This window comes from Molothrus ater, chromosome 6, assembly GCF_012460135.2.
Source record: "Molothrus ater isolate BHLD 08-10-18 breed brown headed cowbird chromosome 6, BPBGC_Mater_1.1, whole genome shotgun sequence".
Lineage (NCBI taxonomy): Eukaryota > Metazoa > Chordata > Aves > Passeriformes > Icteridae > Molothrus > Molothrus ater.
The window spans coordinates 5,083,464-5,104,906 of record NC_050483.2 but is presented as its reverse complement, the minus strand read 5'-3'; the positions used below and the strand labels follow the sequence as shown (position 1 = coordinate 5,104,906).

The following is a 21,443-nucleotide window of genomic DNA, read 5'->3' as shown; positions in this document are numbered from 1 at the left end:
GTGTCTATTAGATTATCCATGGTACCTAAGCAGTGAAAAAAAATCCCATTCCATTTGTAATATTTTTATAAGATTGACAGAGATTACTGTGATTACATAAAACAATTATTATGGACATGCATTGTAGAAATTGTATTCCTCCTAGCATTTAAAAAATAACAACTTTTTTATTTTTTATATTTTTTTTTTTCCCAAACAGAAAAAACAAAGGAATGTTTTGAGGATAGGCATTCAGAGCCTGGGTTCCATCTTGTGGGGTGATGATGTTTGTTGCAGTGATGCTCCCGAGGATCCTCAGAGCCTGACCAAATTCCTGTATGTCCTGCGTGGCCTGCTCAGGAAATCCCTGTCTGCCTGCATCATCACAGTGCCTGCTCACCTCATCCAGGTAGGAATGCTGCTTTTTCTGGCTTCCAGAGCTGCCACATCACTTAGCAAAACTTCAAAGCATATGGTAAAAAAAAAAAAAAAAAAAAAGGCAGTTCTGGACATTTTTAGTGTCTTTTTGTTCAAAGTGTGAACTTAAAATGTGACTGTGCTTTATGCTTTTGTGGGAGAGTCCTGCTGTAAAATCTACAAAGAGCTAAGTATAAAATTATTTTATTTAATTGTGCACTAAAGCACACAGGTTTTGGGGGTTTTATTGATGGAACTTCTAGGGCAAACAGTGCATGAAGGAAAAAGAAAATTCTCTTTTCTTAAGCACAAAAATGGGAATACGTTATTCTGGAAGAGGGTTTCAAGAAAATGACACAAAAATGTTGCCCAATTATGAATTTTAGGGACAGTTATGCCAAATGTGGGTCTTATTCCTTTTTTTAAAAATTGTCAAAATTTCAGAAACTGTAAAAAAGAAAATATCTATAGTAATATCTTTTTCAATCATTTTTACAACATCTTTATGTGCTTTCAAAAGTGCTTTCAAAATGCTTTTTGGAGTATCAATATAAGGCTTTTCAGTTCTCTGTCTTTATCTATAATGCTCATTATAGTGCTATCTCATCTTGTTTCTAAGGGTATAGATTTGCTCTATAATTCTGATATCCTCTTATACTGGGACTAGGAGCAAACCAGTTATGGCAGAAGTCATTTTCCCAACTGCAAAATCAGAAGCAATTAACAGCATTGTTCCTGATAGTATACAGAGACTTGAATATATCATCTGAAAATAAACTTTTTTAGCAAAAGGAAAAATGTAGATAGTCTTTTGTTCTGTGAGTGTAACTTACAAAAGCAAAAATATTATTATTCACTATGAACAGAAAGCCTATAGTTTTGTATATTTGATTTGATCATAGTAAAAAAGTACTGGATAAAACCTCATGTTTCATTTTCATAGGTAGGTGAGTTTATCAATAGATGAAATCCTGGCTTAGGTAGGTACATGACTCACACCTACTGCATTTTGTTAAAGGTCTTTGAATACCAGCAAATGTTATTTATTTAAATACCAATGCAATTAATCCTTAAAAAATAGAGAAGGTTGATTTTCTGGTTTTATATTGTAGTCAAAAGTGTGTGAATATTTCTCTTGCAGTACATACCTCTACCTCCTTACTTAGTGTTTTTAAATATGAGGTTGCTGTCTGCCTTCAGAAAGTGAGGCAGTTAAATTTAATGCAAGAAATAGAATTTGTGAATGTAAAAACTATGATCCTACTTCTTAGACACTGGAATTGCCTGTCCATAATTGGGATATATTTCCATCATGGTCTTCTTTATATACCATGCCAGTAAAAAGAATGTTTGTATTTTAAAGAAGCACAGAAGTGTCTCTAAGATAGAAAATAAAGGTTGCTTCCAACTTACTCAAGAAGGTGATTATATTGATGAAATTTCTAGGTGCATGAACAGTGCATGAAGAAAAAAGAAAATATATAAATTTCAGGGAGTTAGAATTGAAATTCTACCTCATTTTTTAAATAACCGAGTTTTTAATTTTAACAGTAAGGCTGGGAAATCCTGAATTTAAAAAAAAATGTACAGAATGTGCAGAATCTTTGCCTAGCTGTCTTAAACAAACCGGAGCATTAATTTAATTTTTTTTTTTTGAGACTTTGGAAGTTGGTGTACCCTTTAAGCACCGTGCTGTGGAGAGAGCTGTCATTAGGAGGAGCAGAGCTGCTGGGGGTCCCTGGCAGCCCAGAGGAGTGGGTTCCCAGAGCCCTGCTGTGTGCTTGCTGGCCTCTCCAAGCAGCCTGTCAGGGAGCCCCTGGGAGCATGTGTGCAGCCTCCCTGGCACCGATAATTGGGGATGCTGCCCAGCGCAGCCCAACATGTGCGGCGCTGCCTGGTGATCACAGCAGCTGCTCTCCTTCCCTCTGCACGGCTCCTCTCCTCTCTGCTGCGCTCACACAGGCAGGAAAACATCTCCTCTTCCCAGCACAGGGAGCTTTTTCCTTTATTTCCAAGTGGATTTATGTTTAATTCCACCAGCCAGCTCTAGCACGTGCTTTATCTGTCGAATATTCGAGTCAGTGCACTGAACACGCAGAGAATTCACACTGTTTTCCTGAAGATGTAGTAAATTCCCCATTTTTTTCCCCTGAACTACTCTAGTACTACTCTAATATCTGCTTCCCAGGTTGTAGTTCAGCCCCTAACTAAATTAATTGGGTGGCCTCCACGTAAATTCTTCACACGTGTAATTTTCATGAAGGACATGTAAGTTCGAAATCACATTTAATCAAAGTTTTGTCGGGATGACAGATACAAAAAATTAGCTTTGTCTTTACCTGCTTTGTCATGAAAAAGTATATTTTTGGTAGTGACATCACTTATCTTGTCTCTGTCAATCTCCAGTACTAGTTACTCCAGTGAAGAAGAAATAAAACAATTGGTGGTACTGATTTTTGACAGGGGCAAATTATTTTCAGCCCAGACTAAATCTGGTTTTTATATGAAGTATATGAATAATGCATATATTTTTTTAAATTGTTTTTTTTTCCTGTATTTTGCCAAATACTTTGCATGTTGTACTGTGACAGGGAGTTCTCAAATTGACTCTACCTGATTTCTTTCTTTTTCAGAAAGTTTAATTTTGCCTTTACCTTTCATGTTTTGTCCTTTTTTTTTTTTGGCTGGTGAGGCATTAAAATGATCCTCCGATTTAATATTTTCTGTATTTTGGTTTGCAGTTTTTTCTCATGCTGTCTTCTTAATCTGTTTCTAAACAGTCACATTTTTAGATGAACAGTATTGCTATTATTGTTGGTTCACTTTCCCTAAATTCTCGTTTCTGGTTTGACTCTTCAGTGATTGCAGAACATTAAATAGTAATTTTGTTCTTGATGTTTTCCCTCTGCGATGCAAATGCACCAATGTGGCTCTTACATTATTCCAGCAATCCATTGTCTTAGATTTAATAACTTGGAATTGCATTTATCCAAAGAAAATGCTCATTAATCCAGCCTGATGGGACAGTTCACGATGTCCTGTAAGGCTGTGTTTTGCTAAAAGACACAAGTTTACAAAGAAAGTCTGTTTGTGTGTGGAGTTTTTCCAAAGTAACTGGAAAAAAAATTGTAGTCCACTAAAGCACACACATTTTGGGGGTTTTATTGATGGAACTTCTAGGGCAAACAGTGCATGAAGAAAAAAGGAAATTCTCTTTTCTCAAGCACAAAAATAGGAATACACTATTCTGGAAGAGGGTTTGAAGAAAATGACATAAAAAACTTATCCAAATATGAATTTTATTCAGGTGATGTGTGACAAGTTTTTACTTGATTGATATTTTCTACTGATTGAACATCCTCTTATCTTACACTGTCTGTCAGGTAATAAATATTGAGCTACTTACAAGTGTGATTAAAATAGTTGATGGAAGGTTATTTTTCAAATCTTCCTACTGCTTCTTGAAAATGCATTGTGCCTAAGAAATCATATGGTACATTTGAAAAGGGAAAATTACTTCCATTTTTAAAATCTAGCATTGATCAAGGAGGGCAGATTGAAGAGGCATTTCATTTGTTGTTACAATTTCCAAGTTTAAGGAATATTATAAAAACAAGTAAGAATTCTTTTTCTGTGTTTTGATAATCAGTGCATTTAAATACCTAAATTTAGAAAAAGAATTCTTGTGCAATTGTGTGAATGAAAGGACTTTAGTGTCACTGGTCCATAATGGAAAAGTCTCAAATTAGAATTTAAAATATTTTCCCGTTGTTTTGTTGTTTTTTTTTTAATTGCTAGAAATCATTGGTAAATCCAAGAACATCTTTCCGTCAAAATACTAAAGAATGTTTTTAATTCTATTCCTGTCCTTCCCAATTTTGTATCTCTTAAGTAGCAATAGATTTTTTTTCAGTAGATTTTTATATTCAGTGAGGAAAGCATAGCACTTGTTAAAGCCATCTTTTATTTTGAACTCAAAGCTGGTATTACTGCTAAGGACTAAAAACCATATTAGTCAGCATGTACCAAGGGAAATTAATTGACTAATGAAAAGTCAGTCTGAATAACTCTTCTTACAGAGCCTGTCCTCAGAGTCTGCAGTTCTGTTTAGCAAGGTATTTTCATTATTTCATCCAGTAGGTTAAAAAATTAATTTCCTACAATATTAATGTTTTGAATTGGCCCAAGTGCAGAAGTTACTGATGGTTTCAGTGTAGAAAAATTCAGAAACAAACCTTTTCACATCCCAAGCCTTTTGTGTTCACACTGAGTGATTTAGCAGCTAAACTCCAAGTCAAGAATCCATTGCTAATATAGGATTATAAGATGTGAACTCCTATAGCTGGTGAATTTCTGACAGTTTGAAATCCTTATTCCTATGACAAGAACTAAGAGTGATTGCCTAGCTTAGAGCTCTCATTCCTGAGAGTTCACTGGTGTAAAGTGCTGAATAACCTCCAAGTGTATTTGATGAGGTAGCTGCACAAAGATTTGTCTTGAGATTCAGCATCATGTGGGTTTTATATCATAATTAAGGAAGCTTTCAAATTTCGCTGCAAAATAGAAGCCATGAAGATGAAATGGTCTTAATATTTTTCTGGATTTTTTTTAACTTGCTTTTTAATGCTGCATGTTGCTTTTTGTTGTATGTGAGACATAGATTTTAACAGCTGTAGAAATAGGTATCCAGAGTTGTAAGTTTATGACAGGTATTTTGGGTTATCCACATAGTTTTAGGTATGAGTATTTTGGTTTTAAACATTCATAAAATCATCTTTAAAATTCTGAGTGAGTAAGAAGCTGAGGGAAGTGCCCTATTCAAAATTTAATTTGGGAAACAATATTTTTTTTCATTTCTCTTATTGCTGATGGTGTTTGCTTATCATGCTGTAGAAGAAATAAAAGTATTATGTGGTTTAATAGAATCAGATTTTGGTTGCCAACAAGCTGTGTTCTAGCACTACCACTTCTGATTTGGTAACGAAATTTCAAAAACAAATACAGTATACAACTGAGACGTGTTTTTGTCCCCACATTTTAGCTGTCTGTTAACCAAATTAACTATATTATGGTGAATAGTCATGCTGTTTGTTGAAGTGACATGCCTAAAACAACCTTGTCATTTTAATAAATTTTACTTTTTAGAAGGACACATCCTCCTCATCTCTCTTTAATTAAAAAAAACCTCTTTCCCAAAATGCACACGTTAAACTGGAGAAGTGTAGGAGCACATGCAAGGTGGCAATTTTATTTTACATTTTAGGTGTATAAACTGAAAATACCCCTTTGAAAATCAGGTAAGATTTAGAACCAAGTCTTTGAACTACAGCAGCAGAGCTAAACAGTTAAATATCCCATCACAGTATGGAGATAGTCATCTGTTCAAGCATATGGAATCTTTTGGCTACTGGACTAAGCAGTTAATATAATGCCCAGTGTCCAGACATGGACACAACTGTTATGGAAGCAGAAGGGAGGAGGCTCATCTATTGAGCCCCTTTGGACACTGATAAGTAAAGATTAAAAGAGTGACTTCAAATAATACAGGGCAAAGGAGTTATTGCTTTAAGCAAGTAATTCTTTTAGGAAATGGAAGGTAGCATATTTTTTTTTTCCAAAGCAGTTTTTTTGTTTGTTTGTTTTTTGCTTAAGTTCAGGTTCTTGAGGAAAAAAAAAAAAGAAATAAAGCCCCGTGACTAGAATTAAATCTAGGGTTTATCTGTTCTGTTTCAGAATCAGAACAAAGAAAAAAAAATTTGTGTAAAACTATTTTAGATTTAAATCCTTGCATATGTCCATCTTATTTCCATTAAGATTTCCATCTTAAGTGATTTTCACAGAACCAAATATTGAGCTCTTGTGCAACGTGTGCTTAGGAACATTTTGATGGGAACTTTTGGTGTTGTTTAAAAATCCTGAAATTTCGGAATCCAGTTCTACCTCTTTTTGTTTAGACATTCTCTATTAATTAGAATATAATCATAATAAAAAGGAATACTGCATCTTTAATGATGTTTTTGTGCCTGTGTAGTTAAGCTTTAATGCTAGGAGGAAAAAAAAAAAAATTAAATTAGCCTTGTAACCTCTTTCTCTTCCAGACTGATGATGGAAAATAAAAGCTCTTAGCCACAGAATGTAACACTTAGAATTAATATTTAATTAGACCAGCAAATTGTACACCGTGGCTGAAAGCTTCCAAAGAGTTGTTAGTGCCACAATTGACCTACAAGTTTAATAATAACTCACTTCTAGGAGCAAGTGCCAGTTCAGCATAGTGGAGCCACTGTAAGAAAGTCCTGGGAGATTAAAATCAGCAAACCAAATGGCAGGCGAGGATTCCTGGGATGGAGCCTTCTGGAAAGCTGGGAGCTGGAGTGGCTTTGCAGCCAGGATTCAGATGAGAACAGTGGGCAAAAAAAGCTGATCCCTCCTGTTCTGGGAGCTTCTGGTTGTAGGCCAAAATCTTAGAACAGATTTTTTTCTAAATGTTCTTACTGCAGCTATTAATTTCTATCACAAATCAAGTCATGAATGGCTTATCTTCATCTTTTAATTCAGTTTTAATAAGAGCATTGTCACTGAATTCACCAGTCATGGATTTTACTCATGGAAGAAAGATACGTTTTTGCTATGATGTGTCATTTAGTATGTTTGTATTGCAGAATGTTTAATTTTATAGCATCTTACTGCTACATAAAGGCATCCTTGTTAGAGTAAGATATGACAAGCACTTTGTGGTAATATTGTGAAATGTGTAAATTAAATATGAAATGAGCATACATTGCAAAATATAATATTTGGAAGGTTAAATAGCCTAATCTTTTCATTTTACGAAGAATTAAAATATAAAAGCCTGGAACTCTCCATTAGACATCCATCTGAGCCTTAATTCCGTGGCAAATTATTCTAGTGAAATAGGGCACCATAAGTTCAAAAATGTGCAAACACACAGCAACAGACTGAGGAAGGAGCACTCTGCATTATTTATCGGCTAGGTCCTAAATAATTAAAGAAATGCCTACTCATTAGTTAAAAATTAAAGCAGGGAGGCCCTTGCCAGCAGAGGGAGCAGTCATGTCTTTGCTTGGGTCCCCTTCCTTTCCAGCCCACCCATCATTTCCACCCTACCTCTCCTTATTGCCCAGCCAGTTTCCCATCTGGACCCAGCTCTGCCAGCCTGCTCCTGATGACAGCCTATAATTTTGTACTGGATAAGGGATTAGTTTTTTAAATGGTTTTTGTATTTCAGAGTCTTGCCACTTGGTTCTCAACACCAGTTAGGTGTTCCTTTTGATGCTTGTGTGCTGTTAATTGAAATAATAGTGCAGGTTCTTTTTGGGCACCTGGGAATAAAGTGAGATTCACTGTTTAAAGAATTAAAGTTGCAGTGAGTGTTAGCCTTTCCAAATTGGTAGGAAAACTGCAATGACTTTTTTTTTTTTCAGGCAAAATGGCAACAAAAGGAACTCCTGAACCTTTTTCTTATAATGATGACTCCCAATGGAGTCATAGGATTTTAGTTAAGCCAGTTGGTTTCAAATATGTAATTTTGGCAGTTTTGTTGTGGCTCTTTTGTAACATGACTCAGTCTTCAGACTGCTTTTGCATCTCTGTTTTATACTGCCCTATGACCAACTTGTAGCATGGCATATTTTCTGTGTTCGGTTTTCTAGAGGAATCTGCTCAAATGATCAGTTCATTTTTTCAATGCTTAAAGACAAGAAATAACCTACAGATTTCTAATTATATGCTTTTATAACAGTGAGACAATCTGATTAGTGAAAACCAGATAATGTTCAGGGGAGGTGCTGGGCTCATCTTAGCCCACGTCTTGTACTGATTTCTTCATTCTTGTACTGATTTCTTGCTTTCCTGCGTGGAAGAAGGGCTCAACCAGATTTATTTCATCTCCTCAGTGCAGCAGGACTTGTGCAAGAGCCCCATGCCCCAGCAGCACTCACAGTCACCTGCAGCCTGTGCTTTCAGTCACAGAATGCTGAGGAAAGAGAAGAGAAAAGCACTGGGCAGGGCTCAGCTCAGAAAGTGTCACCCTTTACCACACTGCACATCTGTCACCTCTTTCAGCCACACAATAACAGGATTTTCAGCTTGCTGGGCTTCCACTCCCACACCATCTTCAGGATGTTTTGCTGCTACCCCAAATGCAAGGATGGACCTCCTGAAGCAAACCTCAGCTGCAGTGGGAGGCAGAGCTGGGGTCCCAGCTCACTCTTGGCTGCCTTTTGCCTTTGGCCAGCTCACACCACACCTCTGTGCTTGTTCCTGACTTGTAAATGAGGAGTGCAGCCCTTGCCTGTCTTTTGTGAAGCACTTGGACATCAACAGATGGAACATTTGATTTAAGCTGCTAGACTTGGTTCATCTTTTTTAGGCTGCAGCAGCAACTGTTATTGACTTGCTTATTTATCTCTGTTTAGTGAGCTCTCCACCATTTCACTGGTGGTCTTTGGGTCTGCCCTTCAATGGCAGAATAGGCGTACTTCTGATTCTCTAAGGTGACAGGGTTTGCTGGCCTTAGATGCTTTCATAGCTCGAGTAATGCACAAGTCCATCTTCAATGAAGAGCCAAAGTTTGTTTTTTGGGGGTTTTTTATTATGTGTTTATTTTTTATTTTGTTTTGTTTTTAAAGTGTGCGATATTTACTTTTTATTTCCTGGCTCGTTATTCTTCCTGAAAAATTATCAAAATTAACTGTGTACAGTGTCACCCACCTTCATCTGCCATTTTATGGTAATATGCAAAAAACACTGCCGAGTTCCCACAGCAGAGACAACTATCAGGACAATGTTATTAAAAGCAACCTTAAGAGAACAACCAAAATCTGGAATTAATTTGTTGTGTAACATATTGACCAACAGATGCTTTGTTACTCTCTTCCCATTTTTATGAGTGTGTTGCATCTAATTGCCTGCTCTCTTCACTACTTGTCCTTTCTTTGCTTCTGCAACTTGTATAAAATTTTTCAAATATATTCTTTACTGCTTTAAATTAGCTAATGTAACTAGCTATGTTATTTAGCTATGATAATATTATATGTGAATATATATTATATATATACATAATGTATATATTATAATGTATTTTATCTTCATATATTAATATATAAATATATCTATAGATAGATAGATTATATAATTACTATATTATATTGTAATGTTATTTTACCTCTAAACAAGTCAACCACAATCAGTGCTTCTCTTGTTTCATCCATAGAGGATATTATACCTAAGCTTTATTATAGTCAGTAAGGTTCTTCAAAGGTAAAAGAAGATTCCTAATCAGTCAGAATCCCCAGGTGTGGATTTCTCATCACTGAAGGCGTTAAACTTTGTTTATTTCTTGAGTCTTCCAGCAAAGACATGGCACTTGTGTTCAGTTTTTTGGTGAGATTGCTACAGATTTCTGCACACCAAAATTTGTTAATGGTCATTTAACATACAATGTATATGGCGTGCATTCATTTTAGATCCAAAATTCAACGTTCATTTAGGAAATTTACTGTGTGCAAACACACCTAATCAGTTTGGAGTTGGAAGATGTGTAGAATTTTATACTTTACAGTCTTTATTAATTATCAAATAACACTTTTTGGCAGAGCAGTTGTTAATTTTTTGGGGTATTTTTGAATAATAATAATAATACATTAATACTTTGAATCCTGCTATTATTCTATTATTATTTGTGAATAATAATCATAATAAGTGCACAAAGTGGATCTCTCTATAAAACTAATACAAGGGGCCATTACCTAACTTCTTTTACCAAAAGAAGATGTATGGGTAATTCTAAATTTTTCTTGAGTAGTAATTATTAACAAATAGACATAAATATTTAAGCCATGTTTCTTAATAATTTCTATTTCCAATGTAAAATCTTTTGGAGATGAAGTAGTAATGACAAGTGGTAAATATTTGTGTATTGTGAAGTCATTACCTCATCGCTGTGTGATAATCTGTCAAAAATATAAAGGATTATTTCATTTATTGAATATCCAACCACTATTTCTTTTTATTTCAGTGTGGCTGTCTCCATTATGGTGCTGAGCCTACTTCAGTTTTATGACTGAATGTAACAGAATTAAAAAAAAAAAAAAAAAACAATTTTTAGCTTTTCTTGAAACTTCACACACCAAAATTTGCTTTAGTTTCATAAGATTCATGTTATTTGGCATGAACTTGCTTGGTGTCCATTATTGAGGCCTTCTTTCAAATGAAGTGTCAGGATTTCTGGATTCACCTGTTGGTAACAACAGAGATTGTTGCCTCCAATTAAAATTTTACCTGGGCTTGGGAGAAGTATCAGAATTCCTCTTTGCTGTCATACAAAACACTTAAACTGGGTTTTGTCCCAGTACAAATATTTTAAGTATTGTTTTAGGTGATGAAATTGAAGTAGGATTCAATTTATTAATTCTTAATTAAATTATTTAAAATAAAACCAGTGAGGGGATTATATTACCAGAATGTAAAGATACAGAAGTAGCCCTCTACCAGAATATAGGCCTAATGTCTGAAAAGAGATGTGCTCTTAAAATACCTTCTTTTCAATGCAGTATGAAAGTCCATATTAAAATTATGTTCATGTACTAATCAGAATAAAAATGTAAATATATGAAAAAAGTCCATGTAATTCAAGTATTTATATAGGTGGTAATTGTATCTCATTGTAGATCTTTAACATGAGTGTCTTATTTTCCTTTTAAATTTTGAGATTGTTTATATGTACTACGTAGAAAAGTTCAGGCTGTTCTAAGAAAAATTTCCACTCCCTGACTTTTCTTTACTTATGCAGTGCAAGCACTGAGGATTTAAATATTTTCATAAATGTTGTGAGGTTTTTAATTTTTTTAGAAACTGACAAAACAGGAGGATGGATTTTGGGTGTTCGGAAAATTTTGACAGGGAATCTCAGAGGAGAGCTAGAAATTAGAGCAGAGGGGAAAAGACAGATTTTTTCCCTAATACAGAATCCAGATGAACCAAGATTGATTTGATTAATAGTAGTAATGATAAAATTGTGCTGCATTGAGAACTCAATCCAGTAGAAACACACAATATTAATTTCAGTGTGTAAGTTTGAGCATACAGGCTGTGCACGAATTTCTGTTGGTGGAGTCCCATGCTTTGTACGCAAACACAGAACACTGTGCACTTTAAACAGCTTTTGTTGTAAAGAAATATTTTTAAACAATATATAAAACAATTACTCAAATTATTGCGCAAATAATTCCTCAAAGATAACACCTTCTGAAAATAAATTAGTTAGACAAAGCAATCTTTTTCCATAATTGCCCTTGCCCAAAGCTGCCTAAGCACGTGTGCAGTTCCCATTTCCAGAGCCAGCTCACTCCGTGGATTTTCTTGACATGTTTTGAAAGTACACTTTGGTTGAACCCAAATATTGCAAGTTTGCACTTAAAAGAAAATGTCTGTCTCAAGCAGTAGCACAAAGTAAGATATAGAATGGATGCCCAGCCCAGCCTGCACAACAGGATTGCTACCATGTTGTTAGAATAATTATATTTTGGCTGAACTAACTAATTTATAAAAGCTGTGGCACATCTAGCAAGACTGAAAACTTTCCAAGACTGGTTTTTTGGGTTGTTTTGGGTTTTTCATTTCAATTTTGAGTATAATTTAAAACAATACCTCTTCTAGCTGCCAACAAACTCTTTCCCTGAATCTCACCATTCCTGGCTTCCCTCCTAACCATGTCCTGGCTCCCCTCCAGAGCTGCCAAGTTTATGCCAGAAGCAGGAGGTATATTTGTATGGGGCTGGAGGAAGATCTGGAGCTCTGTTAAATTTTCCAGCCCAGATGGGGCAACATGATTTGTGTGTTTATGTCAGTGTGCCATACATCACAACTATCTGTGTGCTGACGTCAGCTTTGATTGGGCATTAATGTGCTGAACACTGCAAACTAGAAAATACATGATAGATACAGATCTATGGCAACAATGCCACATAAGCAAATGTCTGTTTGGTGTGGCCATTCACTGTGCAAAATATTTCCCAAGATACACTGCATTAAGCCAGGGGAATATTTTGACACACTTCAAAAACAAAAACAAAATCAGCGTGGGCAAAGAGAGCACTATTTAAGAAAGCAAACCCTTTCAGAGGAAGAGCTGAAACCCAACATGTTAGGCAAATATTGAGGTGCTGTCCCTCACTTGAATCCTAATTTTGAATTCAAACCAAATAGGAGGATGCTATTCTTATGATTTGCAGGACTGTCAGTGATGGGAGTATGTTGCTGATGGTCGAGCACCTTTCTTTCCACAGTTTTTGTGACCCATTGTTATCAAAACTGGCAAGCAAAACCATCAACTGACAGCAAATGTTTTTTTTTCAAAGGATAGGATATTTTTTTCTGTATCAGGAGTTTAGCTTTCTTTCCAGGAATCATCAGTGTCTGTTTATTTATATAAAAGTTTTTTGTTCCTTACTTAGAGAAATAGCATCCAGCAGCCTCCTGAAGAGCTGACAAAAGATGGGATTACAGACCAGAAAACCACTGACTACTTTAGATTTACATTTATACCATCTTTATGTGATTGCCCCCATAGAATAAAGGTTCCATTAAAATATAATATATTGTCTCTCTCTTCCTAGAAGAGGAAATGATTTGCAAGCCAGCTTTACAATAGCAAGGTGTAGGGATTGGTGTGTGGGCAGTGTCCTTTTTACCTCACATCACTTGTGTTATTCCTCAGAAAGGAAATTCTGTAGGATGACAGCACTTTATCATTCTCCATGGTTAGATTTGTGGGTAAAATGGAAGTTCCCTGACTCCATGGGGATGGATGCTCTTGGCCTGGGCACAAGAGGCTTTGAAAAGAGACCCCTCCCCAGGATTTGATGCCATCTGGCCCAGAAGGTGGGGAAGGGAGGGGGTGTGAAGGTGCCATGGGATCTGTGGGTTTAGGGCTGGTAACCTCAGCAGATTGGGCTGTCCCAGACAGACCACAACTTCATGCAGAGGTCAGGAAACAGAATTCTGTTTATTCTTTGACAGGAGCAGGAGATTTTCACCTTTGGTGTCTGCTCTGTAAGCTTCTCTGTGGCTAGAAAATAATGGTTATTGAAATGTGGGTTCTTGGGAGCAGTTGATCACCATTTTAATAAACCTGAATGTCAGTACAAAGCATGGACTATTCTAACATGTCTGGGGGTGTTTTAATGTCTCTGCTCCTAATTGATAAATTGCTATTAGGGAACAGTTTATCAGTATTTAAATTTACCTTTCAGAATAAGCAGAAGTCGTATAGTTTATGAAAGAAGTGCAAAATGTACAAAATACTTTAAAATTAATGAAAAATACCAAACTATAACCTGGAGCTACAGAGCTAATTCCTTATAAATTAATGGGTATTTTGAGATGATTAGTCTTGATACCCCTGAAGGTTTGATAAACCTACAAGCACCAAGAACAAGAGTATTATACCAGCTGTCCAGGTACCTTTAAGATAACAATTTCTTATCTTCAAGAAATATTTTGATTTTTACCACAGAAATGTTTCTCTTTTTTCCTCATTAAATACTGACATCACCAAAGCATTTAAGAACATTTTTTTCTGACTTACCTCTGAAGATCTCTGTTGTGACCTTTGAATGTCTCTCTCTGCTATGTAAAATTGAGTAAAGAAAACCACGTGGAAAACAGCTTAGTTAAGGCATGTGACAGTACATTGTAGAACAAGACATAAGGCAGCACTTAAAAGATCACAAATATATTGAGAAATGGTAATGCTGATTGAAGCTTTAGAGTCAGATGTTGTGCAGAGAAAAACTTTTAGAGGGAAAAATGCTGAGAAATTAGCATTGAGTTTTCCATGTTCCACTGATAGCCAAAATTAATAATTGTGTAGGCTCTGCTTGCTCAAAATATTAGAGATGATATGCCTAAGTGTATTAAAAACCAAGGTTTTCAGAGCTCAAACAAAAACTGGGCATCACACTCACAGCAGAAATCAATGAGAGATAAGCCTAACACATGGCTTGTAAATATTGCTGATGTGAGCAAATGCTTGTTGTGAAGATTTAGGGAAATGTTAATTTAGTGCTAAGTTAGCCCTTTCATGGTTTATCCTTGTCAAATATTTGTTTTCTTTAGACACATACTTGAAGTCTTTTTTTTTTTTAAGAAAAAAGCCTTCTAACATAATTTCTAAGTATTGATGACCTATTTTCCCCTCCCAGTTTGTCACTGAGAAGACCAAGGCTTGCTCTGTGAACATTAATTACCTTTTTCATCACGTAGGATGTGTATTTTGTTTCCATGTCTTACAGAATAAAGCAATTATGGAACGTGTAACAAACTTGTCAGATATGGTGGTTGGTCTTGAATCATTTATTGGCTCTGAGAGAGAAACCAATCCATTGTACAAGGATTACCACGGTGAGTTCCATCTTCAGCAAGGCAAAAAGTCTGCCCTGGGTGTTTCTAGGGCACTTAGCAGCTCGCCCTCCAATTGGGCATCTGCTCTAAAGCAGTGTTTGATTTCATTTTGGAATTATACCTCTTAAATGTTTCCCCTTGCCTAAGCAGCCTTGAGTTAGGGAAATTTTCAGCAGAGTGCATTAAGGCTGCAAAGGAAACATGGCAACTCCTTGCATGTTGTCAAGCTGCATTACTGAGGCATGGCTCAATCAGATGTACATCTCACCAGGCAGGCTTTGGGGAATTCACATGCAGGGCAGGCTTGGCAATCATCTGACCAGCGAGCTGAACTTGTCATGAAATCAATACTTTCTGATCTGCCAAGTTTTAAATTGAGAACACAGGAAAACATGTATCTTAGTTAGTAAGGTGAATAAACTGCTGAATTATGTGCTGAAAAATAAGGTTCTGTTTTGTCAGCTATAGGTTACAGCACTTGCACTTTTAAGGAAATGTAAAATATGAAACTGATTTTGATAAAAAGTCATGTAGCCTTTCAAGTGTTTTATCTTCAAAATGGGTAATGGTGCTTAATATTGCATTTTGTTTCCCGAAGATTTTTGTCAGCTGTTGCAGCAGAACTATTTAAATTTTTAAAATAATATTAGAAGTTGTGCACAGCAGCGAATAACACTTTTAGCTAATCCAGAGCACTGCTCAGACTGTGCATAAATTACAGCTCTTATTATTGTGATATTACTGTAGTTCCATGGAAACCTTCAGCTGAAAGTAAACTGCTTATCTGAAATCTGCTGTAAACACATGACAGTGGCAGTGTTTTCCCTAGCAGAATGTATGGAGTACATAGGAAAAAAAGCAAAGATGGTGTTGAGACACCACTGTGTGTATGCAAGCTGTAATTAATAAATCAGAGAAAAATCTTTCTGACTGTGAAAGTGATGCACATTTCATTATCTGGAAAAAAAAAGCGAATGTAAAAGAAACCATGAACAAAAGCTGGAATAATTTGCCTAATTATTTTTCCAACTGTATAATCGTGATATGGCCTTTGTTTATGCTAACATAATTCTGTCAATTTAATACTCCTTTTTTCATTACTGAAGAGATCCTTTAGGACAATGTTTGTTTTAGCAGTTATTTCCTGGTTTCCTCTAAAAATGTACGCTAAGCCATTTCTGGTGCTATTTAATACAAATTGTGTGCCAATATACATAGCTTTTAAGATTTGCACAATCCTAATTTGACAGTCTGTAAAGAAGTGTTTCTAATGGTTTTAACTTTGTGGATTCTTTTTGCCCCAGAACGTATTTTAAGGTATTTATTTACTGCAGATGATGAAAGATTTTGACATTACTCAGGAGAAGTTTGATTACGTTATTGCATTATTTAATGAATCCACCTTAATCATTTTGTTAAGCTGCATGCAAATTTAAATGTTTGAAAAGCCACAAAATAACAAAAGAATTATATAGATTACCCCTAAATGAAAATTTTTGGGATACTGTATATAAGCAACACTGTGTTATACCTGCCGTTCCTATATGTAATAATTAGATTTTGTACTCAAAACCCTAAAAAATAGTTCTTATAATTCATTGGACAGTAGGCAGGGATAGAAGGTTTAAAACTGTAATAACGCTTTTCTAATATTATTGAAAATTTTTCGTAATTAGTGCCCGTAAAAATGCTGCTTTTTAAAGTGTTTCAATTTTAGGAAACTTTAAAAAAAATAAATAAATGCCCGAAAAAATACTTGCCTTATTTTAAATAAGGGTTTTAATGTTTGGGGATTTTCTCACAGCTGCCGTTTTGAAGTCAGGTACCTTTTCTAAATGTTCAGTATTTCCATTTAGACGCTGGCTTTATGAATAGCAAATATAGGGCAGTAATTGAGAAGCCCTGTAGAATTTTCCTGCTTTTCAGACGTAGAAAATCCCCCTTAGGTTGTTCAGAGACTATATTAGGCTGCACAAAAACCATCCAGCGTCCTTGTCAGAAAAAATCAGCTTGACTTGCAGCTGACAGAATGCAGAGCTTGCAGTGCACCTAGCGCTGCTAAAAACATCTGAGCAGCTCCAGAAGCCTCCTGCAGGAGGAAAATTCATTTCTTCTGGGGGCGGCACGGGCGTTAAAAATTATTAAAAAGCATCACCTGAACCGGGATTTCCCCAGAAACTTTTTTTTTTTTTTTCAGGTGGTTTTTGGGGCAGGAAAAGAAGAGTTCTCATTAGAGCTTCAGTGGTTATCAGTAACCCATAAGCCTTGTTTTGCTGGCTGCTTACTGGTGCATTTAATAAAATAAAGATCACTCCGTGGTGCCGTGGGCAGCATGCAAGGTGATAGCCATATTTGCTTACTGTAAATACAAGGGGAAATCACACACAAACGGGCTGTAGTTTTGACAAGTATTAAGATGGCTCTTTACATCTGTACTCCTGTACCAAAGTGCAATTAGTTTTCCTCGCACAAGGATTTCTGTTTATCTTATTCTGCTTGATTACTTGAGCATAATCGCGCCGTTTGCTTCATTGCTCCTGGTAGTAAGCTCCAGTTTAAAAAGGGGAGGATGAGTGTGTGTAAATATACAGAATTCTACTGTAAGACTCTAATTTATGCATCTGGATGACAGCGTTTCCTTAATTTTTTTTTTTCCTTCTCCCCCTCCTTTACTCTTTCTTTCCACAAGGTTTGGTTCATGTACATCAGATTCCTCGGCTCAATAGCTTGATCTGTGATGTGTCAGACACCAAGGACCTTGCTTTTAGATTAAAAAGGAAGCAGTTCACCATCGAGGTAAGAGAAATGTTGTTTCACTGTTTAGAACCCAAAAGGTGGAGCTAATCCCATCTCTTATGTTTCGTTTTGTTGAAATACATAAAATATGCATCAGATGATGTCAATTCATTTCGTTCTGGCTTTGCTGTTGGGAAGGGGTTTATAAAATACTGTAATATGCCTCCTAATTAAAAATGTCTCGTTTGCTGCACTGAATCAGTCTGCTATAAATACTTTATTTTGGTTTAAAATGTACATAGAAAGTAGGCCACAACCTTCAATAACAAAGCATGACATGTTTCTAAGGATGTCAGGAGCATATTTAATTAAATGTTAATGACTTGCTCTTACTTGTGTTAGTGGGTGGGAAAGTAGCTACATGTTATTACCCCGGTAGAGGGATTTTAATGTATAATGTTGGCTAAAATTGTGTGTGGTATGGGGGATAAGTGTCCTTATCAGTATTCAGAAACCATTTTCTTTGCATTACTGAAATCACCTTTCGCTCTTTTATGTCATTTTAAACACAGTATCATTTACACTAATGTCCTTAAGTAAATTTCCTACTAAATTTAAACTTTTTTCTGTGACCTTTATGCAGGCAGTCCTGATAGAAGGCAGTTATACAAAAGATGTATTTCATTTTAATCTTGCTAAAGAGCAAATGAACATAGCACTATTAAGCAATTAGAGCTGATGTATTTATTAACCAAGCAATGCTTAGAGATGGAAGATGGCTTTCAGGGTGATGCAATAGTCATCGGTACAGTCTGGGCAATTTTTTTTTTTTTTTTTTTTTTAACAAAGACATAAAACAGCCAAGCATCCCTGACAAACCATTTTGTTTAATCTCTTTTCAAATGAAAAGCTCTTAAGCAGGCCACTTGTCTTAACTGCTTGAAACCATAAAAAGGGAGAATTGCCACCAATAAATTAGCATATTTTTTACTCCATCACCAAATGCTGGTCAATGTGGCTTGGCACTGCTTTGGTGTTTGGGACTTCACCCTTAAGTGACCACTTTGGCCCTTATTTGACCCTCTGCCCTTTTTAGCTGGCCACTTGATAAGGTAACTTAAGGGTTCTCTCTCTTCACTGCCCCCTCCCCTTCACAATTGCAAGTAGCCCTAACCTATAAATCATTGAAAGGACCCTATCAAGTGACAAATTAAGGTGCCCTCCTCCTAATTAATGGTCATCAATGTCTTTAATTATCTAATCCTATTGAGAGGTAGTTAATAGTTAATCGGGCAGCCAGTTCTTCATGCAGGTCATCTCTGCGTGAGTGCTAGAAGTTTCTCAACTAGAGGTATCCTCTTCAGAAGCCACTTAAAGGCAAGCACATGGAGGAGGGCTTTTTTCCCCAAGACAATTCCTTTATAAGGTTTGTCACTTTCCAGAGAATGCAGCGAGTGAAACCAGGCATTGTGAGGTATTAAAGCATTTGAACAACTGCTTTTGAGCAGTACAGTAGAAACAAAACCCTTGGTAGTCTGTGTTTGGTTTTAAAATACAAATGTTCTCTCTGTTATCAGAGGTGTAGAGAGGTGTGCACCCTCATTTCACAGCATAGTAAATTCTCATTTGCTATAGCTGTGAATTAGGATATTTGGGTGGTTTCTCATCCCTGAATCCTGTCTCGGAATACAATTTTCTCTCCAGGCGCATTTGAGATCCTAATCTGTAATGTAATTTGGAAGGAAAGAAAACCCTAAGCAGGAGGCTCTGTAAAAAGTATTGAATTAGCCATGGGACATTGGAAGCAGGAGTGAAGTGCAACTCTTGAAACAACCTGTTGCCTCAGACATGTGTAGATGACCCACTTGTATAATTTCTGCCTTCGCTGCTCAGCTGCAGCCCCTTTTGAATAACTTCAGGTTTTGTTAGAGATATGCTTTCTGTAAGCTGAACTGACACAAACTCTCCCTTTTTGAACATGTTAGATCACTGTCCTACTGTGATCTTCCTGTACAAGTTTCACTAATCTATAATACATATGTTTTTCTTCCTCATACTGTTAGAGAAAGCAGAGAGGCTGGCTGGAGTAAGAAAATGGGAGCAAGGGAAAACTGAATTAGGAAAGGATGTGAATAAGGTCTTCTGAAATGGGTTTCTGCAGTTAGAATGTGATGTGTCAGCAGTCAGTCAGCGCTGGTTCTGGGGGCAGAAGCAAAAAGCAGCACAACAGTGTGCATTGCAGGCATTGTACATGCCTTATACACAATGCAATCAGCTAGGACTTCTTCAGTATGTAGCTTAAATATGAAATGAAAATGTATCTAGAGTACCTTAGAGTTTTTGGAAAGATTCTACATACTTGTATGCACAATTTAGGATAAAAATATTGTCCTCTACTTGAAATGCTGCTTTAAAAATCAAATTGCATAAGAAAAGCTAGAAACACAGAACCTGTGAACTATGGTGGAATTTCTTCCAAAAGGGTTTTCTTCACCAGACCATTCTTTTTTTACAGTTTAAATAATAGCATGGGACATGGATTTACTCATCTCTGGATTGCTCAGCAGTTAAATAACTCCTTATAGTTTGGCCCTCACAGGTGGAAAGCCTTGAATGTCAAATCTATTTTATTAGATTGCACTTTTGTGGGAGGAACTCCACCTCTTTATAGCCTGTGGAATCTTTTAACTGTTTCAGTTTTCCTTGTGTCTTCTTCATCAAAATAAGATCAACTGAGATGTTTTCCAAAGAGATTTTATTTTAAAATTCAGGACGAAAATGGTTTTTTAATGAATATTTATGAGTGCTCATTGTCCATTTATAAATTATGAAGAGGAACCTTCCAGGAAAACTTCCATGCTTAATCTAAAAGGTGCAGTAGCTATTTCAAGCTTTCCCAAATCTTCACACGTTAGTTACTAGCAATATTCTCTTATGTGCAGTATTATCAGAGATCTATCTTATGTGCATGCCACTTTAAAGGACACAATTTTGAAGTTAGCCTGTCTAATCCTATTTCTTCCCACTTTGGAATCTTAATTAGAAGGAGATAAAAACCATCATTTGACTAAATTATTGTCTCGAATCTGTAGCAAAAGGTATAATCCGCAATTGGGCCAATTAGTGTACCCCATAGTTAGCTATGCTGAGGCAGGAAACTTGATTAGATCTGACACCAGCCTAGTTCCCACTGTTGTTTTGCCAGGTATGATGGTCAGACTTCAAAGGGCTTGAGGCATCAGCAGGGCAAGGTTTGGAGGCCAGCTTAGGTCCGGTCGTTAATCTCCCTGCTAAAACCACAGCAGCCCTCGCACAAAACAAGCTTACACGACACAATCATGCGGTATTAAAGTTTGGGTTGAGTCATGCCAATTTGCCTTTGATTTTCTGATGATTGACTAAAAGATGGCTACATGACTAGACACATACTGAACGTTTACTGATTAGGTAAGTTCCCCAAATATTTGAAATATTTTTTGATTTCTCAGTTAAATGATATGACAACCCGTTTGTCTTAATGCGGCCGTTCAGCGGAGATGTTCTTGAAGTGCTTTTTTTGCTTGCTTTGTAGCTCTGAGTGTAACTTTTATCAGCATTGGAGAAGTTTTGTAGGACCATTGTGTTTGTAGTTTTATTTGACAGAACTTTATCTGTGTTGTTCCAAAGACTCCTGTGTCAAGACTTAAGAAATCTCTGCTTTAATTTGGTTTCTTTCGCTGCCCCAAATTTCTGTGGGAAGGTTGTTTATCTTTGTTATTTGGGCAGATTTATAATTACTCTCCAAAAGGACATTTTCCTTTAATTATTTTCCACCTCACCATCGAGTAAAGCGCTGCTCCACGGCTGTGATTACATAAGTGTTCCTTTCTTTTGCAGTCTGATTTGTT

The 21,443-nt window shown here is 36.2% G+C and overlaps 1 protein-coding gene across 1 annotated transcript in view; it reads left to right on the top strand.

Moving 5' to 3' along the window:
- Positions 1-21,443, top strand: part of ELP4 (elongator acetyltransferase complex subunit 4) — a 143,016-nt gene that overhangs the window by 47,553 nt on the left and 74,020 nt on the right. The window contains exons 7-9 of the mRNA XM_036384998.1: positions 200-388; positions 14,712-14,820; positions 17,510-17,616. Of these exons, the coding sequence (XP_036240891.1) occupies positions 200-388; positions 14,712-14,820; positions 17,510-17,616 (405 nt within the window). The remainder of the gene's footprint in view (positions 1-199; positions 389-14,711; positions 14,821-17,509; positions 17,617-21,443) is intronic.